Here is a 26,755-nt window from a genome sequence, read left to right on the forward strand (position 1 = left end):
CAGTGTTCTCGGAGGCCGGGGGGCGGGGCTGGAAGGAAAGGGAGGCAGCGAGCCTGGAGTGGTCAGACCCGAGCTGCACAGTTCCCACATGGATTTGCATAGGAAGGCTTTCACGCAGTGAGGTGTGGGGGGGCCTCCCCCTACCACGACTGGGTCCTAAATAAGGTCATCTTCACCCCGAGGGTTTGGAAGAACCGGATTCTAATGGTGAATCAAAGAATCTCTCTCGTCTAATAGGCCGGGAACCGGAGACCCAGGAGGTTAATTTCCTTACCCAAAGCCCCTGGCTTCCCGGCACACTCCCAGGGTTCCCTTCTGACCATCCCTGTCCGGGCCCCGTGCTTTTCGTGTATCGCCTGTGCTGATTGCATTGTGGCTAATGGTGTTCTAGCATTAGTTTTAATGGTTCTGGAAGGGCTCTCTGCTGTTGAAGCAAAAGAGCGTCGTAACTTAGCTGGACTCGCACAAGCGAGGATGCCACAGCTGTAAACCCTTCCTGGCTATGCGCCTCGACCGCCCAGCGTGTGGGCGCTGAGCGCTTCAGGTCAGAGCCACTGGCCTGTGCGCGGACCGAGTTTTCCGTCCATCGGAATGGGAGCTGAGCAGCCTGCGCCCCCGAGTGGACTCGCTGTGCGCGGCTCCGGCGTCTGATTTCAGCCAAAATGTCTGTCTTAAACTCCGCACAGCGGTGTGCGCTCACTGCAGAGTGTCGGCGATTAGGGGGTGTTCGTGTCTGATGAGTTTTCTCGAAGCCTCGGACACGCAGTCTCAAGAAAGCCTGCGGGAAGCAGTTGTGGGTGTTGGCGAAGTATCCACGCGGTTTTCGTGTAGCAGTGTTACACGCGCTCAGCTAAGGGGGAGATAAGTAGAAATTCGGGGTTTTATTGGATTACTGCTTTGAACTAATTTAAAGGAGTTTATATGTTTATTCAAATACCAAAACTGTTCAGTTTGTGTTAATATATATATAAATATAACACTTAACCAAAAGAGCTGTAATAAAATTATTTGGCATTGTTTTCGCTAACCAGAAGCCACTGTTTCTAGGTTCTCAGTGATCTTCAGTTTAAAATGGCCTCATGAGGCTCAGCTTTAAATCAGCCTTTATCAACATGATGTTCTAAGATAGTGGTGTGACTCTGAGCTGCAGTCACTCATGATAGGTTTTTTTATTGTTTATTTTCTTATGGGAAGGGTGGGGTTTTTTTTTTTCCTTTCAATGTCAAGTGGGATGTTGCACTGCTGGGAAGGGCTGCTGCCGGCTTTACCCTGTACTCCGTGTGTCGTAACGAGGGCTGTCGTGTTCGAGAGGCAGAGTGAGTGCGCCCGTGGCTGGGGAGAGCGCAGCCGAGGACCTTGACCGTGCCCGACGCTCTGCCGTGGGGCGGGGGTCCCAGAAGGAGCCTTTGCTCCTAGCTCTCATCGAGCTGCATGGGGACCGAGAGAGGGCGGTGGTATTCAGATCAGCCCAGAAGCGCAAGGGGGATCGGGACACATGGGCAGAGCTGTGAACGGTGAGGGCGCAGTGCCAGGCAGGCACTTACCAGAGTGGAGATGTTGTCAGGGAGCGTTCCCGTGAGGTCTCAGGAGGTGCCAGCGCGCGTCTGGTCCCGAGCACGTCCGGTCCCGAGCAGGGGGCACTGGGGACCGGAGGGAAGGCCGCAGAGCGGGGCTCAGACATGCTGGGGTGAGTAGCGCAAGATGGAGCTGGAGAGAGAGAAGCAGGCACAGGCCAGACCGGACCACACCGTGGAGAGCTTTCCGGGCCAACGCTGAGGATTTTAAAAATCTGACAGCAGTTGGAGACTGGGTGTGTGCAGGGGGAAGGTAACGTAATGAGCCGTGCCTGCTGCTTGAGGAGCTCCCTCTGCCTGCGAAGTGGAGACGTTTCTTAGAGAAACCCTTCACGGTCTGTTTTATCGCAGTTTCATACAGAGTTGCTGCAAAACTCAGCCCTTTCGCTTACTGCCAACAGGAAATCAAAGACAGTTAGTTCTTTGCTGAGGAACTTTATTTAAGGCTGTGCCTCTAAAAACTCACTAGTTCTTGTTGACCTTTATCTGTCATCAAGACAGAACACCTTACCGGTAGGTACCCTGGGAACTGTGCCAGCGCCGCTCATTCGGTTGCTGCCTGTTGGCTCTCGTCGGTCAGGGTTTGGTTCTTTGTGTCCCAGAGCCCCCGTGGGACTCCGTGTGGCAGCTGCTCAGCCTGGAGAGGGGAGGTGTCCGGCCAGGGAGCTCTGGTGGGGGTGGGGGGCAAATAGCCGGGGTCCGAGCTCACGTCGCGGTGTAGGTCCTGCTTCTCCACGAGGCCTCACAGAGGAGCCCTGCAGAGGGTCAGGAGGCATGGGGTTCGCGTGTTGGCCAGAGACCAACTTTCTCTGTGACCTCAGGCACGTCATTTCCCCTTTTTTGGGGTTTTAGCTTCCTCATCTTTAAAATAAAGAAGTCGAACCAGGTAGTTTTTTTAAAGGGCCCTTTCTACTCAGATAGCCTAGGATTCTAGATCTACAATTCACGCCCATCCTTAATAACCTGATTTCTCTTAAGTACACTTGAACCTTTGGGCGTGTGCTCAGCACCGTCCTGAACCAAGGTCGTGTACTGTCATCTTCAGAAACACCCCTGGGGGGGGGCTGCCCGCCCCCTCGGTGAAGCGAGCGCAGTTGCTGCCCCAAGCTAGGAAAGGCCGTGGCTTTGCTGAGTTCTGGGTCCACCCACGTCTCCGCTCTGCGGCTGAAGTGCTCACAGACCAGAAACCGGGGCCTGTGGAGAACCCCATTCAGGAAGGAGCGCCACGAGGGAGATGTGGGTGGGTTTCCAAGTGGGACGGTGCCCCCCACCCAAGGGTCACATGGCTTTGAATAAAAAATGCTCACATCTTTATTTTATCAATTTAAAACAAAACAGACTTGGAAGATTCATAGATGGAGAGCAGATGACAGCTAGTGTGGGGGAGGTTGGGGGTGGAGGGACTGAGCGAGGAAGGAGAAAGGGCTCAAGGCCATGGGCAGTGGTGCCGTGAGTGCTGGGGGTGGGGTGTATGGGACTAAATGGTAATGGGAAAAAATTACAATAAAGATTTAAAAACAGATCTTGAAATCAGGAAACACTAATACTCTCTCAACAGAACTCTAAGGAAAACTAGGTAACCACAAAATGAATTTTGTAATTCATTCTGAAGTCATTTCCTCCAAAAGATGTCTGGAGATGGAGTTCAAGTTTATGCATCTTTAGTTTATAGGAATCTGTGAACTCAAGTTTATCTGGAGGCCCTTCACACAGAGGTTTGAGCAACGTGAATTCTAGTTACAGATTATTTCTGTTAAAAAAAAGTGAATAGAAGCCCTGGCTGGCGTAGCTCAGTGGATTGAGCGCAGGCTGCGAACCAAAGTGTCCCAGGTTTGATTCCCAGTCAGGGCACATGCCTGGGTTGCAGGCCACAGCCCACAGCAACAGCACATTGATGTTTCTCTCTCTCTTTCTCCCTCCCTTCCCTCTCTAAAAATAAATAAATAAAATCTTTAAAAAAAGTGGATAGAGATCCCCTGTGCCATCTTGTATTTGAATCAGTAGAGTGGCAAGTGCCCGCTGTACTTACAGAGTCTGTGCAGACCCAGTTAGAGGGCGTGGCCGTAGCACTGAGGGGTTTCCCCAGGGGGCCGTGCGTGTGTGTGCCCAGCACCCGGGCCGCAGGACAGAAAGTCACCGGGGCTCCAGGAGCCTCCACCCACAGCCCCGCGCAGCCCCATTCCCCACGCCCGGACTAACTCTGACGCCATCATGTAGCCTTCCCTGTGTTTGAACTTGGTGTAAACGTTCTCTTTTGTGACTGGCTCCTGTCATCCGGCGTTGCTTGTGACACCCATCCGTGTTGTCGCCCTCGACCACAGTGTGTTCCCTTGCTAAACACGGGGGTCGGCCAGCTGTGTACAGCCGGTGGGCCAGATCCGGCTGGTGGCCTGTTTTGTGCAGCCCATGCAGTAAGGATGGTTTTGATGTTTTTAAAGAGCTGCAAAGAAAATAAGCAAAGAGTATGTGACAGAGACTGAAGGGGCCTGCAGGGCCTGAAATCCTTATTGTCCCGCCCTTGGTAGAAAAAGTCAGCTGACCCTTGTGCTCCGGTATTCCACGATTCAGGGATCTGTTCTAACCTGGTAGGCATTTGGGCTGTTTCCTGGTTTGGGCCATTTCGAGCAGTGCTGGGAGGAGCAGGCCCGTGCAGGCCCCTAGGCGCACACAAGGACCGGTTCCCATGCAGTGGACGGCCCGGAGTGGACGTGCCGCTCCGAGTTTGCAGGCGGCGCTCAGCTTTGGCCGGGGCCAGCCCCCAGCGGTGAGAGTGCTGTTCCATCGACTCTCCTCGCAGCCGCGTGCAGACCCTCCGCTCACTCCCTGCCTTCCCATCATGTGGCGTTGTCAGTCTTTCTGATCTGAGCGTCTGCGAGTCCGAGCGACGGCACGCTGTGATTCTTAATTTGTGTTTAATTGGGGACAACTGAGGTTAGCTTCTGTGCACAGGCTTGCGGGCCATTGCTAGCCGCTCGCATGAAGTGCCCGTGCAACTACTATTGTCATGTCATTTGCCATTTTCCCATTGGGTTGATTGCTTTTTTTCTTCGTTGATTTACAAGGGTTTTCTATATATTCTAAATAAGAGGCCTTATTGCATTTATGGATTACAGATATTTTCTCCCAATTCTGTGCCTTGTCTTTTTACTCTCTTAATGGTGCCTTCTGAAGGGCAGACATTCTTAGTTTTGTTTGGTCCAGTTTATCAATGTTTTATTGTTAGTGCTTTCTTGTGGCCTGTTGAGGAGATATTTACCCTAAGATCATGAAGATACTTTCTCTTTTTTTTTTTGTTTTCAGATTTATTTACTTTTTAGAGAGGGGAAGGGAAAAAGAGGGAGAGAAATATCAATGTGTGGTTGCATCTCCCGCGCCCCCTACTGGGGACCCTGCCTGCAACCCAGGCATGTGCCCTGACTGGGCATCAAACCAGTGAGTGACCCTTTGATCCAGAGGCCCCCACTCAGACACTGAGCTGCACCTGCCAGGGAAGACACTCTCTCTTGTTCTCTTCTAGAAGCATTATTGTTTTACCTTTCAACGTGTACCTGCCCACAGTGGACTTCAGTGTGGTGCGAGGCAGGGGACATGGTCAGTTTCACTGCCCAGAAACCCACTTGCCGCAGCACCAGCGGTGGAAGAGGCCACTCCCCCAGCTCTCTTTGCCACTGGGTCACAAGTACACGGACCGCTCACGTGTGGGGCCGTTTCAGGGCTCTGTTCTAGTCCACTGCCTATCCGTGTGTCCTTGGGTTACTTGCCGCGCTCTCTGGTTGGCTATAATAAGTCTTGTTGCCCGGCACTGTGGGTTTTCCAGCTTTGTTTTCTGTCTCCGTCACCACGTAAATTTTAGAGTCAGCATGTCAGTTTTATTTTAATTAGCATTGCAGGGAATCTATAGGTTAATTTGGGGAAAATGGACATAGTCGCAGCTGAGTTATTCAGTCCCTGACCCTGGTACAGTTTTGCGCTTTCCAAAGGGAATTTAGTTTTACTTTTATTCTCAGTGTTTCAGGGCAGTCGGGCAAAGAGAGCTTTACACACCGCCCCTCCCCCCCCTCCACACACGCGCGCGCGCGCACACACACACACACACACACACAAACAGTACAGCGTTCCAGCTTTAGAAGTGAAGATCGAAACGGGTATGTGACCCACCAAAAGCAAATGCAGGCCAAAGAAAGACTGGCAGGGCAGTGATGTTTTTCTGTAGAACCGAGTCTTTTGGAGTTGTAGCCAGAAGAGCCGCGATTGAGTTTGGTGAGCGAGGACCTTTGAGTTCCTCCGCTCCATTTCGTGTCGCCGTGTCTCTGTGCATTTGACCGTGAACCCGGACCCGTTTCCCTGTGCCCTCGAAGTCGCCATCGAGGGGGGGGGGCACAGCGTCTCTGCTCAGCGTGGCTGCACAGACCCGTCGGTGGCATCCGGTGGTCGGGGCGCTTCTCAGGGAAGCCTTCGCTTTTCTCACCCCTCCTTGCGTCTTCTCACCCTAGGACTGCCCCTTCATCGTCTGCATGACCTACGCCTTCCACACCCCGGACAAGCTCTGCTTCATCCTGGACCTGATGAACGGTGAGCGGGGCCGGCGGGGCCCAGGCGCCCCGAGGGGCTTGGCTGTGCCGTGGAATCTCGGCGAGTGGTCGGGCGGGGGGGTCGGGGCCCTTCTGACAACGAGTTGCTTCCTGAAGGTTAAGGAAACTTTTGACGCTGCGATTTTTAGTTAGAATTCATTTAAAAATGTGGGCCGTGGTTTCCCCCCGGCCCTCCCAGTCCTTCCCCAGGAAGTGGCATTTTCTTGAAAAGCTTTTCCTAAAATACTGACAGTGAAACTTGATTTTCTGGACCGCAGCTGGCTCCGATCGCTAATTAGCTTGTCTTCCTGACCCTCAACTTTCAGGAATGAAATATCTCGTGAGAATGTTAGTTAAACGTATTTGAAAACCAGCTTCGAAGGATTTGAGCCCAGTTTTCTGTGCCTTCAGCCCAGATCCGCTCGACATCGATCTGTTAAACTGGGAATGAATGAGGGCCCTGAGAACGCTGGGAAAGGGTAGTTAGAGCAATAGTGTCTGCTAGCAGAAAGTGGCATTGTATATACTGAAAGTGTTTTTAGTAACGAGCTGAAGTGAAAAGGCATACAGTTCAACAAGGTAAGGGCCCTTTTTGAACTTCGTGCGAAGTTTTACTGTGTTCTGAGTGTTGAAGCCTGGACCTGTCCACCAGCACGAGGGACTGTCACAGACATAACGATGAACAGCAGCAGCCAGACACGGCAGCACGCGTTCTGGGTGACGCTGTTCCTGTGACCGTCAGAACAGGCAGCGCCAGTCGGTGGTGAGAGAGGTCCACGTGGCGTTCCCTTCGCCTAGCGGGGGGCTGGGAGCCGACCCGGACCCTGTAATCCTGGTTGTGCAGGAACACGTGTGTGTGTGTGTGGGCAGGGGGTACAGTACTCCCAGAAGCCGGAGCATTCAAGTCAGACACACAGTAACTTCTGCAGATCGATGGACGCTTGCCGCTCGGGTTCACAGAAACGGTCTCTCTCCCTGCTGGTGGCGTTTTCTGACTCTGTAGCATTGGGCCGTGGGACTATTTGCTTTTTCCAGCACTTTGGTATGAAAAATGTCAAACCCATAGCAAAGTTGGGAGAACTTTTCTGGGGACACCCAAATAACCCTACCGGGATTTTACCAGTTAAAGTTTTACTGTATCTAGTTACCGTAGTCAAGATGTGGAAGCATCCTAAGTGTCCGTCAGTGGACGAATGGGTAAGGAAGGTGTGGTGTGTATTTGTACAACTGAGTGTCACTCAGCCATAAAAAAGAAGGAAATCTTACCACTTGTGACAACACAGATGGACCTGGAGGGTATGACGCTAACTGAAAAAGCTGGAGAAAGACAGACACCATGTGATTTCACTGATAAGTGGAATCTAAAAAGCAAAACAAACAAACAAACAAAACAGAAACTCTCCTCTCCCGACGGGAGGGTGGTTAGAGGAAAGGGTAGAAAAGGTGCAAGAATTAAGAACAAGTTGCGAGGTATGAAAATACTCACGGGGACGTGAAGAACAGCACAGGGAATATAACCAGTGACACTGCAGTCACTGCGTGTGGTGTCAGGTGGGCGCTAGGCTCACCGAAGTGATCCCTTTGTAAATTACATAAATGTCTAACTCCTGTGTTGTGCACCTGAAGCTAATATGATACGGTGCGTCAACTGTAAATGAAAGATAAATTTCAAAAGTTTTACTGTCACTTGCTTTATGAACTGTCTATCAGTACGACCAGTTTATTATCTGTCTGTCTGTTTGTGGTTTGTCCATAGAGCCGGTTGCTGAGACAGCTGCTGCATGGCTGCATGTAGGTCGAGTCAGTTATCAGATGGGATTTGGGGGATCAAAACAGAACAGCTCCCCCGCCCGGGGGTGTTTCTGGGACCAGCCTGAGAACGATGGCTCCGTTCTGTGCGGTCCCAGCCAGCGCTGCTTCTAAGTCTTCTCCGTGTTCAACTTTTCTCTTTAATTTTTAAAGCGTTTTGTCAGACCGCAGAAATCAAAGATAGGCCTGTAGACGAAGCAGACTTCTTTTGTTACACTGTGACTATTTAGGACGACGATTATTGGGTTAAATTCTGCGTCTCCGCCTCCAGGGGGCGACCTGCACTACCACCTCTCCCAGCACGGGGTGTTTTCTGAGAAGGAGATGCGCTTCTACGCCACCGAGATCATCCTGGGGCTGGAGCACATGCACAGCCGCTTCGTGGTGTACAGAGACCTGAAGGTGAGGGAGGCGGGGGAGGGGAAGGCGGGGGAGGCCTGCCCCTGGGTCTGCACCCTCCAGGCAGCCCCGGTCCTCCACTGCGGCCTGCCACTTTCCTCGTCTCCCTGAAGACCTTGTCATCTGTGTGACACCTGCCTCTTCCCGACTCTGAACTCTGTCCTAGTTGTCCCTGTCACCTCAGCGCCTGCCACCGTGCCTGGTGCAGCTCATACTCTCATTCGGAAACGGGAGTTGGTGAATTCAGGGAAAGCAGGGTGGGAGTTTTTTTTTTGGCGGAGCTCATTTCACAGTTAATTGTCATTCAGTTCATGTTCACTAAGCAACTGCTCTGGTCCTGGCTCTGGGTTAGAACTGGGGATGGGCAGAGATAACAGGCAAAGAACATTCGTCTCACGGGACTCTCACTGGTGACCCAAGACGGAGAGTGGCCGAGTCCCAGCGCACCCCAGGCGGGGCGGGGCGGCCTGCAGAGCTTCCCAGATGGCTTCGTTCCAAGGTCACCCGGAGAACCATGGATGGGTCCATTTTTCCATCCTAGAACTACGTAGCCCCAGCGTGCTGTTCTTGGGCTTCTGTTCTCGTTTGCTTTAAAATCTCCCTGGACTTTGAAAGCAAGTAAATTAACAAAAAAAAAAGTAAATAAAAAAATAAAGTAAAAAAGAACAAAATTTTGCCATTTGCACCAACGTAGATGGACCCAAGATGGTATTAGGTGGAATCAGTCAGAGAGAGAAAGACAAATGCAGTAGGATCTCACCTACATGTGGAATCTAAACAAATGCACAAAACAAACGGATAAACGGAAACAGACCCATGGAGAAGAACAAGCTGATGGTTGCTAACTTGGGGGAGAGGCAGAAGGGGGTGTTACATGCATAAACAAACACATTTTGAAAAGCTCACTGGAGTTGAAAAAGTAAAATGAGTCTATTCTGAGTTTTCCCATTCTGGCCACGATGCGTGGCCCCGGGGGCAGCGGTCCCCGGGGGCTCAGGGTTTGCTCAGGGCAGCTGCACCACACGCACCTGGCCCGCACCACACGCACCTGGCCCGCAGCGTAGAAGGGGCCACGGTGCATTGTGGAAGCGGACGGGCAGGTACAGAAGGGTTTCGGGGACACGGAGAAGAAAATGATGGCAGTGACCACTTCCCAGTGGGAGGCCAGCACCCAGGGGGACCATGTGTGCCTCCCATCTCAGATTCCTGCTCGAATGAACCAGAGGCAGCCAACGGCAGGGCACAGGTCACAGGTCACCGTCTTTCCTCCAGGAAGCAAACACATTTTGATTTGCTTTTTATGGTTACCTGTTGTGACCCTAAACTATTTTATTTTTTAGCACATTGTCTTTGTCATGAAATACTTAGTAAATTTTAACGCTTTCTTCCAAGTTAAAGAATGATTCCTTTAGTTCTCACATGAGCATAGAGAAGAAAAACATGTTACTTTCATCGAATCAGAAATAAGTAGACAGTGGCTGGCACGCGACCTTTTCCTTCCTCATGTGAGCTTTGCAGAAGAATCAAACGCATGCCAAAGGCCCATAAAGCGCTATTGTAATACATTTTAATTTGCATCTGTAGCCGGTTTCTCATCATCTTTCTGCTGTAGTTTTGTTTTCTAAGCTATTCAGTAGACAGTGGCATTATTTAATTTCTGTTCCAACTTAATTCTAATCACTCATGATTATTCATGCTCCCTTTTTATAATAGCATGCCATTATTTTTTATTTCATGCAAAACAATAGTTGATCTCCAGCAGAAAAATATTAAGATGACAGTAATTCGATGTGTATTAGGGAGAGGAGCCCGCTTTTTCATGATTGTGCTGACTGAATCTAATCTTAACGGGCACACTCACCCGAGCTGTGGTCAAACTGGTATCTGGTCAGGCGGTAGGGCCCGGTGTCGACCACGCACCGACAAACAGAAGTGACCTTGATCGGGACTGGCGTGGCCGGGACTCCGTGCAAACAGTGTGCTCTCGAACTCTGATGCACTGTGGCTGCAGCCCCTCCCCCCTCACCTCGTGTTTCATTTTCTGAGTGGCAGAGCCCTTAGCTTCTGTCGTCACCACCACTCTTCCGCTGAAGTTAACGGGAGAAATACTATAGGTGCCCTACTTGGTTGTGATAACGTAAAGCTAGAGTTTGTGTTTGGGAGGAAAGTGTGATAAAATAACGAGATATCAAGTGCCCATAGCTTCAGAAGTTCCCAGAGGCTCTGTGGCTCTGGGGGGCCCTCTCAAAGGTCATCTTCTCTTTCTCTTTAGCCAGCAAACATCCTCTTGGACGAATACGGACACGTTAGGATATCGGACCTCGGTCTCGCCTGTGATTTTTCCAAAAAGAAGCCGCACGCGAGTGTGTGAGTAGCGCATCGCCGACTCTTCGCTTCGTTTCTGTAATGCAGCTCGTTTATTTCCTCAGACCCCGACCTTATCATGGGTCCCCCCGCCATCCCCCAGGTTTTTTCTTGCCATCAGTGATTTTCCTTCTATGTTCATGCCGGGTCAGGGAGGGGCCGTACCCCGTGGTGTGGGAGAGGAGGTGAGAGCCGTGCGCGCTCTCTCACTGTTCGCGGAGCACAGGCGACCCCGGGTAACTGTGGGGGGACCCGGCGGTCAGTGGGAAAGAGGGGCCCTGGCAGCAGGCCCGGATCCCGCCGGCTCTGTGGCCCTGGTCAGGCATTCCACCTCTTGGGCCCCAGCATCCCCCTCCGTACAGCAGAGGTCAGCTGGGCCTCTGGCAGCCATGGTGGGGAGAAGCGAGGAGGCCGACGTGCCAGGCGCAGGGGCAGCCGCAGGGACCTCTGCAGGGATGGCCGGGGGTCAGGTGTCTCTCTCTGTCTGTGTCTTCCTTCCTTTTCAAAATAGCACTTTTCTCTTTTATTTTCTGAGGAGAAATCAGGAATACTTTTTTTAAATTAAAAACCAAACCAACCATCTACTTGCTTGTTCAAGCTTTTAATGCAGGTCGTGCTGTTGGATTTGAGAACTCTGTCGGTCTTCTAAAGGACCACGCAGGGGAACGGCCGCCGGCACCCGGCCCCTCCGCAGCCCTTGAGCCGTGTCCGGCGGGGACCGTGCTCAGTGGGAGGGTGCCGACACTGGCCTGGGGACCCCTCCGAGCCCAGCATTGTTCAGACGACAGCAGGAGTGTCTCTGGGCTGCGCGACACAGAGTATCTCTTTCATGTTATCAGTTCGTGTGGGTGGAAAGTATGGACAGGTGTGCAGTTTGTGGAAAAGCGGACAACTTCTGCTGCACTCTTTTCTTTTTAAATGTATCATTCTTTTAAAACGACTCTTTATTCTTCCCCTCGAGCTAACGCTTATCTCTGTGTCGTGCGGTCACAGGAGGCCCATTTCCTGCGTGTGTGCAGAAAATCAACCACAGACCCTGCTTTCTGTGGCCTGAAAGTAAAACGTTCTGGATTGCAAGGCGTTCCGAGGGCCTGCGTTAGATCAGACGCGCCTCTTAAAGCTGTAATCGTGTGTTAACAGCGGGCAGCGTCGTTTCTGTAAACAGGCTTCTCTCCCTCTGCAGACTCTGCAGCGTGGTGATAAAGGCATTAGCATTTGGGCAGCACTTCACGTCTGTGAAAGTGCCGCTTGTGGTTGTGTGAGCTGCGCCCGGGGAGTTCATCAGATATTTTTAAGAGTCGTTGGAATTTTTAATGCCCCAGCTATTCAGTGCGCTGATTTCTTCAATTTAGTAAAGCCACGGCTGCGTGTGGGTTCAAGGGCTCGTAGGAGCTAATCTTCCAGTGGAATTGACTTTCGGATGTGGGTTATTTCTTTCCTTTAGAGAGCCTCCCCCACCCTTGCTGCACCTCACGTGTCAGCTCGGAAGGTGGGCCGGTCTCGGTGTTTGAGCAGCATCTGTGCAGGGGTGGGATTGGGGAGGTTGGTCTCCGTGTTTACATGACAGTGGTGAGGCTGCTACTTAAAAAGACGGAACATGAAAGGACTTCCTCTATTTTTAAGTCAAGAAGGCATGCTGCAACTTAAGGACAAAGGCTTTTGAGCCAGCAGATCTGGGTTCGAATCCTCCTTGCAGTTGTGCCAGCCTTGTTTTTTTCCCCCTGTAAAGAGGAGAGAGCAATGATGTTTACTTCACTTGACAGTTTTGAGGGTTACGTCATCTACTTCGTTCAGCAAGCAATTCCTTACCCTCGGCCGTGCGCTAGGTGCTGGCCGTGCAGCGGGGCCAGGACAGGAAGGGCCCCCAGCCTGGAGCCAGCGGCCCAGGGAGCTATCCAGGCAGGGCCCAGTGAGCAGGGTGGCGGCCCAGTGGCCACAGTACTGTCCATGCCCTTGGGTGGACGTTGGCTGGCCCGGGCGAGCGTGGCTATAGCTGCTTTGAATGGGTTGTTGCCGTCACAAGAGCCCTGTAGATCATGGCTCTCGCTGTCGACTTTTTTATGGTGTGGAAACTGAGGTTCAGGGAAATTAAGTCATTTGAACAAGGTCCCGTACCTGGCGCATCGTGGGGCCAGAATTAAAGTCCGATTCTGTCCGACTCCAAAGAAGTAGCTCTGCCTGAGCGTGTGTGAGTGCAGGTCCACGGGAGTGGATGTCCCCCCTGTGTCCCCCGATGTCCCCCTCTTTCCCCCAGTCCCTCATGGCTCCTCACAAGAGCTCCTGATTGGGCAGCAGACCTGTCGCTCTCTCTGGCTGTCTCGGAGAGGGGACTAGCGAGAATCAGATTCCATCTCCTAGACAGTGGGCGAGTCTTCACATTTGTTTTGCACGGCAGTTTATTTACATTAATTCCTTTACTAGTGAAGACAGAAAGCGTTTCCCCGGTGGGTGTGGGATGACTCCGGTTTGTGCGGGAGCTCCGAGGCCCCCGTCCCTCGTTTGCCTCGGAGAGAGCAGTGCCAGGACCTCCCGGTAAGCTGGCGATGTCGTATCCGGGGGACACGTTCCGCTAACGCGCACACCCCGTCTTCTCCCCAGGGGCACCCACGGGTACATGGCGCCGGAGGTGCTGCAGAAGGGGACGGCGTACGACAGCAGTGCCGACTGGTTCTCCCTGGGCTGCATGCTGTTCAAGCTTCTCAGAGGGTGAGTGGAGCGCGCCCTTCCCCGGGCCGCCGCGGGGCGTGGACGCTGGCCGACCCCGGGCAGGTGTGGCTGCACCAGGTCCCCCATGTGACTGCTGGTCACGCAGGGGTCTCCGGGCCGGACGCTGGTCTGGACGGGGCTCTTCCTGCCTCACGGGAGGGGGAGCTTCGTGCCCACGATGGCAGACGGGAGCTCACGGTGTGGTGTTTCCGATCCACACCGTACAGGAATCCCAGCGTACTTAAATGTGAAGTAAGACTGCTGCAAAAACATTTTTTAATTAAAAATACAATGAGACTGCTTTGAAATATTTCCATGGACACAACTTGTTTGAGAATAAGTATTGTTTTAAAATGTGGGTAATTGAAGAGTGTTGGGGTTTTTTCCCTTAGAAATCACTCCCTCATGGTTGTCTGAGGGGCTGTGGGCATCTTGAGGTTACAAAAGTGGGTAAAGACCCCAGTGAAGCCGTTTTAAGGTGCACGCTTTTTTTTTAAACACAAAAATGAAATTGTGTAAGTTTGTGTGCTTAATTTGTTATATCCGACCTAAGGGTAAGATCCTAAACTACCCAAAATGGTGACGTACAGTGGGAAGATGGTGAAATGAAAGCACTCTCAAAACACGTTCTCATGCTGGACATTTAAAAATTCACAGAGAGACAAAAAGCACCTCATGTTAAAAGCTCCTAGTCAAGATTTTCCCTCTGGCGATTTCTCTTCTGAACATGCGAGGCTGGTATTTTGCTAAACTTTTCCCTTTTCCCTTGGAAAACCTCACTGGGCGCCACTGCTCCTTCTCACTGTATCTAGCACATTCTGGAGAGGGGGCGGGTCTGACCTCTCACCCCCAAGCCAGGTCCTGAGCACCCTCACTGCCGCCCAGGACTCACAGTCCAGTTGTTGTCTGCCCGCCCTGCCCGCCTGGGAACTAAAATTGTATTACTGCCTGGAGAGTCAGGGCTTGTGGGTCCTGGATTGAATTATTCTATCTGTGGAGCCTGGGCAGCCTTAATTCATGTCATCAGACTAGCTGACCTAATTAGAGAGCTTCTGCGAGGCTAATCAGAGAAAGCCACTTCCACACGAAACATCCTTCCAGCCCAGGGACTCACGCGTGCTGGGCGAAGGCGTGCAGACTGGCCCGGGTCATGACCTGGGTCACCTCGCTGGAGATGAGGTCGGAGCCAGAGTGCACACCTGCGGGAAGTTCATTGTGATGAAAACTGAGAAGTAGCTCGGCTGTTGAACGGTCGACTCACAATTCAGAAACCTGCAGTAAAACGATGCGAGGAGACCTACAAAAGCCTGGTGTCTGGGGCTTGGTGCACGCGTTTATCTTGTTTAGTATTGCTATTCTGTTTGTCATAACGTCCATGCGCATATATATATATATATATATATCAGGGATGATCTGGCGTAACAGGGGTTTTCAAAGATCCGAGGCTTTTGTCGAATGAACGCAACACCGTCTGGCAATGTGATTTGTGGTTAACAAAGTGAATTCAGTCTCATTTGGCCATAAGTCAAGTTCGGAGTGCGGGCCTGCGAGGTATCCATTCCTTGGGGAAGTACCTGGTGTCGGGCCTGGTTGAGTCACGGTCAGCGCGGCCCTGTTAGAGGAGCCATGGCTGACAGGAAGGCATCCCGAGGTTGCTCATGAGCATGGGATGGGACGGACGAGAAGGGAAAGGGCTGGAGATCCCGGCCCGCTGGAGACGGTCAACGGACCTCCAGCTCTTGGGTCGCCCATAGTACTGATTGGGCAGAAGCCGTGCTGCGCAGCCCCAGGGAGCGGGCACCTGAAGGGTGGGAGAGGATTTCAGGTGGACGCCAGAGTGGCCCTCCAAGCAGTTGAGCCACCTGATGAAGACGGGTCCTACCTCACGGAGAGCAGGCCCCCTGTCACTTGCCCGGTGGCCGTCTGCTCAGCCCAGCAGGGAAGGAACCCGGCCGGCGTGCACGGGGTTGGATTCGAGGGCTCTTCCCCACAGGGGTTCATGACCGAACGCCAGTCTGTCGTTCGGAAGCCGTTCACTGGAAAGGACTCGGCACTGACACCAAAAGGCGGGGGAATATTTTCTGACTTAATTGATTTAGGTTGAACTCAGTAAGCGTTTACTGAGTACCTACAATGTGCGAGGCTGTGCTGGGTGCTGCGGGGAAAGGCGGGCGGGAAAGAGGGAGGGTGGGGTGGAAGGAAGCCACAGGCCGTCAGTCCTTGAGGACCTCGTCAGTCCTTGAGGACCTCGCACGAGAGCAGGTGGATTTACACACCGGGATCAGGAGCCTGGTGGGCTGTGCCGGCTCACACGGTGGCCGTGTCCCGGAGCCGCGTTGCAGGCTGCGTGGCGGGCCTTTCAGAAGCAGAGTGCTGGGATGGGGCTGCAAGAGGTGGGGCCACGCTCAGGGCCCTCCCCCCTCAGTCGTAAATGGAGAGATAATGTCACCTGTTCTGCTCTCTCGCAAGGCGGCAAGTGGGAGAACCTTGAAAATGTGCGTGGAGCATCCTGTTCAGCCCTCACACTCCCAGAGAGGGAGCCCCAGCACGAGGGACCTGGGAGGCTGAAGCAGGCCAGGCAGGGGGCAGAGAGCAGGGAGCAGCCCACCCCGTGCAGGCCACTACCCAGCGCTCGTCCCCCACCCCAGGGGTGCGTGGCAGTGCCTGGAGGCACTTTTGGTTGTCACAGCTGGGGGAGGGGCTACCTCTGGCACCTAGCAGGCAGAGGCCAGGCTGCTGCTAATGCCCAGGACAGCTGCCGCCCCCAACCCAAAAGGTCAGCTGAGGAGGGGACACTGCTCCAGAGCAGACCTTGCCCTCCTCCCACACCTGGGCAGTCAGGTGGACGCCCCGGTCACCAGGGGTCTTGTTCGCCTCCGTTTCCTGTGGTTGAATTCTTCCTGCACGCGCCAGTGTGCCCTGCTGCTTCGGGGTCGACTTGACCCCCTGGAAGAATGCCTCAGGGCGGGAGCGGAAGGGACCTGGATGTGAGGAAGCTGTCCAGGCTCGAGGACCTGTTTGCACGCCTGGACTCACCGTGCTGCTGGGCCGAGCCACTCAGAGGCCACGGGTTGGGTGCTGGGCACGACTCCCACCGGAGGTGCCTCCGTCGGGCACTGAGGAGCATCCACGTGTGACGAGGTGTCCACGCTGCAGGCGTGGAACTGCCGTCATGATCCTCAGTCTGGGTATGACGTCTCTTGAGAAAAGGATCAGAGTGACAGTGGCCTGATCGTAAGCTTGTCACCATTGGTCCTTTCTCCCCAGAGGTGTCAGACGCAGGGAGAGAGCCCAGGGGTGGTCTGGGGAGAGCTGGGCCCTGCCTGAGGCTGTGGAGTTTGTTCCTTATGGAGAGAGAGGGGGAAAAGGAACGTTTGTAAATATTTTGACAGCCATTGGCTGCGGTTCAGGATGCATGTAACACGCAGTCATTTTGGTATTCTGGAGTTAATTTTTGATGGAAGTTTTAGTCACTGGCGATGGTGAAGGTGTTATGTTTGAACTCCCTGCACTGTGAATATAGTACGTGTGCGTGTGCCCATCATTCATCACATTTTGAGTGATTTCCCAGCTCGTGTGGGGGAGCGTTGCCGCTCTCCCACTCTGCCTGTAATTCCAAAGCCGCATCTGACCACCGCCGTGGGAATGGGGTGCCCACAACATCGCCTGGGGCGGCCAGAATGGGGCCTGCGCCTCTCGGGGAACTGGGCCCGCCCTGGGAGCCGTTGACAGGCCTGGGGCCGCGTGGGGGAGCCGCTGCGATCTCGCAGGATCTGTCAGCGCCGCGTGCTCGCTCCGAGTGGCGATTACTGCCGTTGGAGGTTTTCTTGAACGTTTTCCGAAATAGAAACCGAGTCTTTGGTCTCGTTCACAAAGAGTCATCAAGGACACATTGGAAACAGATGTGCATCAGGGTCTGCACTGGAAAGCGCAGCCTTTCTCAGCGCCGCGGCACAGAGCTGGGGAGCGGGAACGTGTCTCCGACCCTTCCTGCTCCAGCGGACAAGGGAAGAGCTGCATCTGTAACGCGGGAACGGGAGTGGTGGGAGCGGGAGCGGTGGGCCTGTGTGCCGGGAGGGGGCTCACTCACCAGCTCTGACTCCAGCTCCCTCGCAAGCCTCCCTCTGGCCTCACGGGAGGCGTCTTCAAGTTAGCACAGGGCGTTCCCTTCAGAACACAGCAGCCCTCCTCCGAGAGTGTCGGGGCGCAGCCCTTTCCTCCGGCAGCAGGTGCAGGCGACGACGCGGGGTCAGGAGCCGAGTAGGGTCCTCCCACCCTGCAGCCGGGAGCTGTGCTGTAGGGTTCACAGAAACTCAGAGACGTCACATGGTCCCTTTCGAACATCCGGGAACTTGGTGGAAAGAGCTGTGTCCAGCAGGAAGGCCACGGTTGTCCTAAGATTGAACACTATCTTTGAACACAGGAACTTTTTCTCTGGACCCAGGAACATGCTACTATCTCTGTGTAGTTTGCATAAAAGAATAATGCTAGTTTTTTTAATGCTTAGTATCTTATAAATAACAACTCAATACGGTTTGCTCTTATATTCTACTTGCTTTTCAAATGCAGTGGTCTTACCTTTTTGTCCGTGGAAGCAATTAGGGTGAAAAGGGTACTTCTGATCAAAATCAGTTTCAAAGATTAGCCTGTGTTTGCTTGGTACTAATTCTCCTTGTTTAGATTTTGTTTTTTTCAAATTAGTGCTTTCAAGAGATGGCAATTACTTTGTATTTCATTGCATGGTAAGAAAGAACATAAAGTGTGAGAGCGCCCTCTCTTGTACAAAATGAAAATTAAAATATTTAAGGTAATAAATGCTCTGAAGTGTAATAATCTCAAGAGAGGATTCGGTGCATAACTTAATTCAGTACGGTGGCCCGATCAGCTGCAGTAAGCGGTAGGTAGTGCAGAGATAAGTGGAATTTTAGTTTTTTTCTAAATCCCATTGATTTGTGTGTTCAACATTCTAATCCCTTTTATATAGTTAACTTTAAAATGTTTTACATAAAATCTCACCTCAGGTTATGTTACGTATGCCTTGTAGATAAGTGTATACATGGGATTACTAATTTTACAGGCGTGTCTCACTATAAGATTTAATGTCTCGCCATGTAATTTTCAAATACAATAAGTAAATAAGGCTGTGGTTTTCCAATTTGCATGTTAACTACTCTCCTAATGCTGAGATTCCCTTTAAAGACCAGCTCCTGCAGGGTTTTAAGAGCATGGGAAAGAGTGAGAACAGTTTGTTCTGCAGAGCGTACCGAGCAGATGCTCACTTTATAAAGTGAGACTCCTCTCTCTTAGCCTCACAAACGGCCGCTGGGCGGGGCGCCCGCTCTGGGCTGCCGCCGTCTTTACCACTAGCACGGACCCGCCGCGTTGGGTGTCCCCTCCGCCGTCTCTGTGAGGTCCGCGGCGTGATGCCCGTCGGCAGGTGAAGAAATCCATCCTGAGGTTCACGTGACCGGCTCACGGCCCAGTAAACTGCCAAGTCACACCTCGAACCCGGGTTGTCCGACGAATAGGACCGGGTCTCCCGAAGTGACAAATGAGCGAGCGGCCCCAGAACTCTTCGTGCATCTCTGTTGTCGCCAGAGGAAGGTGTTGCCTAGAATTGCCGGTTCCCTCTCGGCCACGTTGTGGTTCGACCGCAGTTGCTTGGGTGGTTTGAGGGACTAATAACCGTTTTTCTTAAAAAATCCATATGAAACTTACTATCTCAAATACTTAGGTGACCAATGTTGTATAAATGGCTTTCATTTTTTTTTAAGATTTTATTTATTTATTTTTAGAGAGGGAAGGGAGGGAGAGAGAGATAGAGAGAGACAGAGAAACTTCAATGTGCGGTTGCTGGGGGTTATGGCCTGCAACCCAGGAAGGTACCCTGACTAGGAATCGAACCTGGGACACTTTGGTTCCCAGCCCAAGCTCAATCCACTGAGCTACGCCAGCCAGGTGGCTTTCATTTTTTAACAACTACCTGTTGGCTAGTTATTTCTCTAGTGGCATTTCAGATTGTCAGTTGGAGCTCGTTTGCTAAAGCGTGCTGTAGTGCTGGGGTGACCAGGCAGCCCTGGTGGGCACGCACATGCCTGGCTCTTCGGGGCCTGCCGCACCTGGCCGCCGTGTGTGGTCTGCGAGCGACAGGTCCAGGGGGCTTGTGCAGTCCTGTGGTGTTGAGTGAGTGGTGACAGAACACAGTTCTCCACCCAAATGTCGGCCAGTGATCCGTGCTGCATGTCTTCATCCCCGCAGGCACAGCCCGTTCAGACAGCATAAGACCAAGGACAAGCACGAAATAGACCGGATGACGCTCACCGTGGTAAGGGTCTCAGAAACTCTCGTTTCATTCAATGTCGTGTTTCCGTTACGACCGGTGCAAAATTTTGTTCTCTTTAAATACATTACTGAAGGCCCAATCCCTAAAAGAGTCTGCAAAAAGGAAAAAATAATAATGGAAATAGACGCTGAGGCAAAAATCAAGACGGGCTAACAATCGGGAGGAAAAAGGTATAGAAAATCAAGGGCAAGACTGAAGAAGTCAAACGAAAGGGAAACTTACTGAGATGCACCAAAGCGGGGAGACCCGATCCTTTCTCCCCCCTCGCCCCAGCCTGTGCACTGACTTCCAAAGCGATTAGCAGCCGTTTTGCTTCTTAAGAGGAAGTAGTAATTTGTGACGCAGCTGTCATTTTTGACACAATCCTTATCCAAGAAACGGTGTTCTCCGGCCGGTTGGCTGCGCGGGCACCGTTTCCACGGACGCACCTGTGACCCTGTGTTGTCTCCCCACAGAATGTGGAGCTCCCGGACGCCTTCTCCCCGGAGCTGCGGTCCCTGCTGGAGGGCCTGCTGCAGCGGGAAGTCAGTAAGCGGCTCGGCTGCCACGGAGGCGGGTAGGCTGGCGCGTCTGCCTGTTGGCATCTTGACTCAGGAGGCAAAACGGTCGTTTTCAGTGTGTGTCGGAAATCCTCCCTCTTCGGTCCGTGCGAGTCTTCCCTTTCAGTTCCAGGGGGCGGAAATCAGACGAGAAATTATGTGTGTTGTTTGTTTCATGGGTTTCGTAATTGACGAGTTGAAGGAGTCGCTAACGTTTTAACTTTAAAGATCCATCACGTCGGTGGTGGAAATGAATTCTGATACTACAGGATTCATCTGGTTAGGGTTGAGTGGTGGTCAGCACCGGCTCGTGATGACCGAGTCTGCACCTGGGGGGGTGTGACGTCCTGACTGGGTTCTCACGTATTTTCTCTGCTGTGTAACCACCGTCTTACACACGCTTTCTGCCCATCTCCTGCCTGCCCCCCAGCTCCACACCCACCCACCCACCCTCCCAAAAAAACAGGAAAAAAACCCAGGAATGCCTGGAATCTTATGGAAGACTTAACACAGACCTTCCCCATATCTCTCCCCACCCCCAGGCTCACTCTGCATAAGAAACAGCTTTTAACCATATGTTATGTATGTGTGTGCTGTGTGTGTGTGTGTGTGTATATTTTAAAGTAGCATATGTGTTTGTGTACATATTGTATGTATATTATGTTGGTAGCCAGATAATGTGTAATAGACATGTTTATTAACTCCAGAAATTTCCAGTTCCTACTATAATAGATGACAATATACCTCTCCCTCATTACCATCTACAGAGCCTTCCCTTTCTACCACCTTCTCAAAATAAATGAAACACTATTTTTGGTTTCTCTTTTGCCTGACCTTTGTAGCTTTGAGTCACAGACTTAACCCAGTGGTGCCTTGTTCCATCAGTTACAAACAGTGTCTCTTGAGTTCCTACTTTATGAAACTGAGGTTTTGCCACTCCTGCCTTTCTTTGTTGTCTTCTCTCCCACTGACTAGTTTTTGTCACTGTTAATTTTGGTTTTCTTGTTTGTTTGATTTTTTGTTATGTTTTGTTTCTCAGATTTATTTATTTTTAATTAATTTATTTATTTTTAGATGGTGGGGGGAGAAAGAGAGGGAAAGAAACATCAATGTGTGGTTGCCTCTCATGCGCCCCCTACTGGGGACCTGGCCTGCAACCCAGGAATGTGCTCTGGCTAAGAATTGAACCAGCGACCCTTTGGTTCACAGGCTGGTGCTCAATCCACTGAGCCACACCAGCCAGGGCTTGTCATTCTTCATTTTGATTTTTACGTTGTCAACTTGATATTGTTTACTCCCCATTCTGTAATCACTATCAGTCTTTATGGTTTGCACATCAGCTGATTTCAAGAGTTGCAAACAAAGAAGTAGTATTTACACTACAAGGCGATGTAAGTGTGTTTATTACGTAGTTTCTGCTGCGCCTGGTACTGAGCCCTGAGTTCCTGTGCGACGTGTGTGTCACATCCCCTCCATGAGGAAAGACACCGCTGCCCCCCGGACATGGCATACAGGATTCTTTTAGATTTGTAATTTGATTCGAAATAAATATTTGGTGCTTCATATTTCTATCATTTTATCTATGGTAACTCTAAGGCATTGCTATAAATCCCTCTAATGTCTAAATCTCCTTAATTCTTATTTAAATTTGTTCTCATGGTTACGGAAAAATAAATAAATATATAATCTGTGAAAACTCCCACACTGGAATAAATGTTCCAGATAAATGATATGTGGGACCATATTCCTAGCTTCGACTTGCAGCACTTCTAAATATCACAGTGTTCCCGGCCAGTGTGGCTCAGAGGATTGATCATTGTCCTACAAACCAAAAGGTCACTGGTTCGATTCCCAGTCAAGACATATGCCCCGGCTGTGGGCTTGTACAAAAGGCAATTGGTGGCTGTTTCTCTCCCTCTCTTTCTTCCTCCCTTCCCCACTCTAAAATCAAAAGTAAAAATAAAATAAAAAAAACATCACAGTGTTTCCTGTGTTGCTGTGAAGGAAGTATTCTTTACTTTCTCTCTTAAGGAACCAGAAATAGTTACCCCCCTGTGTTCCTAATGGGAGCCCATTTCTGCAGAATGTTTCTGAGATTTCCAGGCGCTCGCTCACCACCGCTCTGCCTCTCTCCCCCCCAGTGCAGAGGAAGTGAAGGAGCACAGCTTCTTCAAAGGCGTCGACTGGCAGCACGTCTACTTACAAAAGGTACTGCCTGGGGGACCCACCGCCACCCCCGGCACCACCATGCTCCCGGGTCTGCTTCCCTGGTCTGTCCCAGGGTCACCCGGCTGCCCCCCACCCCGGCTTCCCATCCATGGTGTCCTCCTCCTTGCTGTCCCATCCAGGTGTGGCTGGGTGGTCACTTCCGCATAGCTCACTAACTGCCGCCTCTCCATTTCCCGATTTAAACATTTTGAAAATACTTTCTGTACAAACTGATAAATGGTGAGATGGAGCTGTTATCCAGCTAATTCAAATGGCCATATAACTGAGACTTTTTTAGCTTTAGCTCATCCTTTTGACTTCTTATCTCAGTATGTTTATATTTTTCGATGTAAAAATGTACAGGAAACCTTTGTTGTAAACTTCCATACACTTTCTAGCCCAGTACCACACAGTGTAAGAATTCACATGACAGTACATCAGCATAATTCCCTTCCCCTATTTTAAGATATTTCTGTATTCTCATTGATGAGGAAAATACCCCAAAATAAAGGTGGGGTTTTTTTATGTTGATGATCAGCTCTGGGCTCGTTTTTGCGTGCACTCAGGCTGTGGAGAAATAGTGGTTCATCAGTCCTGCCCGCTCAGAGCGAGAGGCCCAGCTTTGGTTCGGCCAGCATCAGCCTCGGGGCCTGGGAGGGTGTGATGCGCCCTGTCTGCCCTGCAGAACGTGAAGGCCCCGGCCAGTGAACCTGGTCCCGCATCCCCTGGGGAAAGGTGCTTCCTTCAAGTTGAGCCAGGAGGGTGTGCAGTCTTGAGCCTCCGTTACACTTAATAATTATCCAAAGACTTTGAACATGAGTCTTTGTCTAAAATCTGTCTTTGGGGCCCCTGAGTGCAGGAGCTCGCCTGTGGAGCAGGCTGCGTGCTGTGTGTGGGCCTTGCCACGGTGCTGCAGAGGGGTGTGTGCTGGGTCTCCCTCTGCCTTCTCCACGTGCAGTGGCGGGTGGGGTCGGGGGGGGTCACCTGGTAACTGAACCTCATTTCTCTGGGCTTCCCAGTACCCTCCACCCTTGATCCCTCCCCGGGGAGAAGTCAATGCTGCCGACGCCTTTGACATTGGCTCCTTCGATGAAGAGGACACCAAGGGCATCAAGGTACACGTGTGATATTTGCTCTCGGTTGTCTGGAAGGGGTGGGGGGCTTGTCTTTCAGTAGAAGTCAAACTGTGGTTGTTTTAGTGTTGGCCCGTTGGCGGGCTGTAACTCACAGATGAATACTGCACATCTGGAGAGTGGAGAAGTCAAGGAACTAAATTAGGTAGAAACTCAGAAAGCTTTGGGGGGGGGCTAGTTACACTATGTTTGATGAACTGCAACGTGGTCAGGTTTTTAGTGGTCCGCGTGTGTCCGTGGTTGAGGGGAACTCACTCGTGCAGGAAGCGGGAGAGGAAACAGACGGGCGCAGCAAGCACACGCCCTCTCGTGCCCGAGACGCGGCCACCTCGCTCCCTCCGAGTGTTCCCATCCCTCTGCGTCGGGATGAAAGGTGCAAACAGTGTGAATCACGTTGCGTTTGTCAATCAGAAGTGAAATAATCACTGTTTTTAAATATAACCCTCTGCATTTTTCAAACTTTGGTTCATATATTATTTTCCCCAGTAGACAAGTTATAATTAGCGACGGTGAGTCACGAGGGAACAGAGAGCCCTCCTTGGGCTGCAGAGTCAGCGAGTCTTGCTGCACGTCATGCTCTCGTCTGCCCCACTTTCACCCCTGCCTCAGGCTCTCCCCACGCCCTCCCGGGTGCACCTGGCCTCCCCTCAGCTGCCTGCATTTGTAGCCTTGTTATCTAAGCCCCCGCAATTTTTCAATTTTCCCTACCAAGTGGCTCCCCCTCCAGAAGGCTGCAGTGCTGTTAACACTCACAAACACACCAGCAGGGTGCGGGCAATAGACTGGCAGGTGGAGCACCAGGGCCTCGCAGGAGCTGCGACTAGCGATGCACAGACCAGTGATGCACAGACCGGAGCGAAGCAGGACACGGGTGCAGATGGGTGGGCACTTGCTGGAGGAGACGTGGAGGCTGCCGGGAGGGCGAGCAGCCAGTGAGAGCAGCAGGAGGAGGCTGAGCTCGACGGGAACCCGGGAGGGGGTGGCGGTCGGGGCTGGGAGAGGGGGAGCTGAGTTGTAAAGGCGAGGCTGGTGTTCCTAGGACCAGCTTCCCAGGAGTGGGGGAGAGGGGTGTGGAGAACGTCAAGGCCACCTCTGGTCTGGAGTAGTGGCTCTCGTGGGCGACAGCTGTGTGACGGGGACCTGACATGGGCACCACTAGGCATCCTTTGTGTTCTGGAGAGACAGCGCCAGTCGGGGTGCAGGTGCCCATGGCAGGGCTTTGGGGAACCGCCCACTTACAAAGCTATCTAAGAGGCCTTCTGCTGTCACGGCGGAACTGTGCCAACAGACGCACTACCCTCCCTCTCTCGGGGGGGCCCTCGAACATCATGAGGTTAAGAAGAGATTCTCGTACTGGAAAGTTCGTAAACCACAACCTGGGCTTTGCAGCCGGACGGACGGGGCTGAGGTCTGCACTCGTTGGCCGAGAGAACGGGGGCCATTTCGGCAGCCTGGAGAGCGTCGCTTTCCTTCCCTGGGAAGCGACCTCTTTCCTTGCCGAGGGTCTCTGAGCATAAATGACATAGCCTGGTGAAGCCTCCCGGCACATGATGGCGCTCACACCAGTTGCTGCTGTCGTCGTGGTTCGGCGCCTCCAGACGAGCGCACTGGCAGCCAGACGTGGCGTGCCGCTGGGCTGCAGCCGGAGCCCCGGGGCGAGGGTCCCGGGAGGCCTGGTCCGCAGGGGGCCGCATTGGAAGAAACTCTCTGCTCTTTATCCTTAGAAAGCAGCCCAGATGGTAGATATTTTTTGTAAAAGCTCACACATAAAGATAGATGTCCTTCCCTGCTTTAGTCATTTTTAGCAGCACAGGGAGGGTCACACAGACGGCTCTCCGGAACTGCGGGAGGTGGAACGGGTTTGCACAGAAAGCAGAGCTGGCCGGTTCAGAGCAGCCGCTTAGGAAAGGAGTGTTTTTACTTTGGCCACACTCTTCAGCGTCTGCCCAGTGTCCCTAAGCCCAGGGTGCTCCTCCGGCCTTGGTGTTCTGACAGCTTGACACACACACACACTCACAGGTACACACCTCGAGCGTTCACACTCAGAACACCTGAGCCCATCAGCTCAGGGCCAGGTCTGGACGCCCAGAGAAACCTGGGAGGAAAGCTCAATGAATCCCGGTGCCCCTGAGATCAGCACAGGATTGCAGCGGGCAGGGGAGAGCAGGTGGGGGCACCCCAGGGTGGGCCCCGGGGTGCCCGTTCCCCCAGTATGGTGTCAGTTGGCCCCAGGCTCGTGGGCCGGTACCTCACCCATGCTCATCCTGTCTTCTCCTTCTGTGAGTAACTCGCTTGTTGTAGTGTCGGTCCAGTGTAGGTGTTCCTCGGCCATGATGGGTTCGGTCCCCATAAACCCAGTGGTGAGTCGCAGATGCTGTCAGTGGAAGATGCACATGACACACCCGACCTGCAGAGCATCGTAGCATGGCCCAGCCCACCTAAACGCGGCTGGACAGAATCATCTCGCTGCTGCCGCCCGGCATCGCAGAGTATCTTACCCCACACCCCTCGCTCTGCAAAAGACCCAAATCCAAAATGTGAAACGTGCTTTTACTGAATGCGCATCCCTTTCACATCATCGTAAAGTCGAAACTTCCTTAAGTCCAACCATCTTAGGTCGGAGACCATCTGTACTTGCCCCTCTGGCCGAGGAGTGAGAGATCAGGTTCACAGCGGCACCTGTGCTTTGGAAGGACCCGTGTGGTTTTCCCTCCGTGGGCCCACTAGCCTTCCTGTCACAAGACCGCAGCCCGATGCCCAAAGCCGTAGTCTGCACCCGCACTCAGCGTGCAGCCTCACTAGGGAGAGGGTGGGGAAGAAACGGTCACGCAGTGTGGTTTTTATTGCGGCTCCGCTGAAAGGCTGCCGTATTTTGCTGTGTATAGTGCACACTTTTTTGCCGAGGTTTCTGAGGGGAAAATAAGGATGCGCATTATAATTACCCCGTGTACAATGCACACCATGGTTTTGTGTGTGCGTTACACACAACAAAATGCGAAGTTGCCCAAACTTCCCGTGCACCTTGAGCTTCCTGCTCAGACATTTGACGACACGGTTGAACTTGGATCAGCTGGAAGGTTCGTGGGATGAAAGGTAGATTCAGCCCCAC

At 52.3% G+C, this 26,755-nt stretch overlaps 1 protein-coding gene across 2 annotated transcripts in view; it reads left to right on the forward strand.

Annotated features, from left to right (window-relative positions):
* The window catches only part of GRK3 (G protein-coupled receptor kinase 3), a 114,366-nt gene that overhangs the window by 76,927 nt on the left and 10,684 nt on the right, over positions 1–26,755 (forward strand). For both annotated transcript variants that reach the window (XM_028527900.2, XM_036014533.1), the window contains 8 exons: positions 6,068–6,146; positions 8,226–8,356; positions 10,626–10,720; positions 13,316–13,423; positions 19,682–19,748; positions 20,222–20,322; positions 22,447–22,513; positions 23,533–23,628. In XM_028527900.2, the coding sequence (XP_028383701.1) occupies positions 6,068–6,146; positions 8,226–8,356; positions 10,626–10,720; positions 13,316–13,423; positions 19,682–19,748; positions 20,222–20,322; positions 22,447–22,513; positions 23,533–23,628 (744 nt within the window). The remainder of the gene's footprint in view (positions 1–6,067; positions 6,147–8,225; positions 8,357–10,625; positions 10,721–13,315; positions 13,424–19,681; positions 19,749–20,221; positions 20,323–22,446; positions 22,514–23,532; positions 23,629–26,755) is intronic.

This window comes from Phyllostomus discolor, chromosome 13 (assembly GCF_004126475.2).
Source record: "Phyllostomus discolor isolate MPI-MPIP mPhyDis1 chromosome 13, mPhyDis1.pri.v3, whole genome shotgun sequence".
Taxonomy (NCBI): Eukaryota; Metazoa; Chordata; class Mammalia; order Chiroptera; family Phyllostomidae; genus Phyllostomus; species Phyllostomus discolor.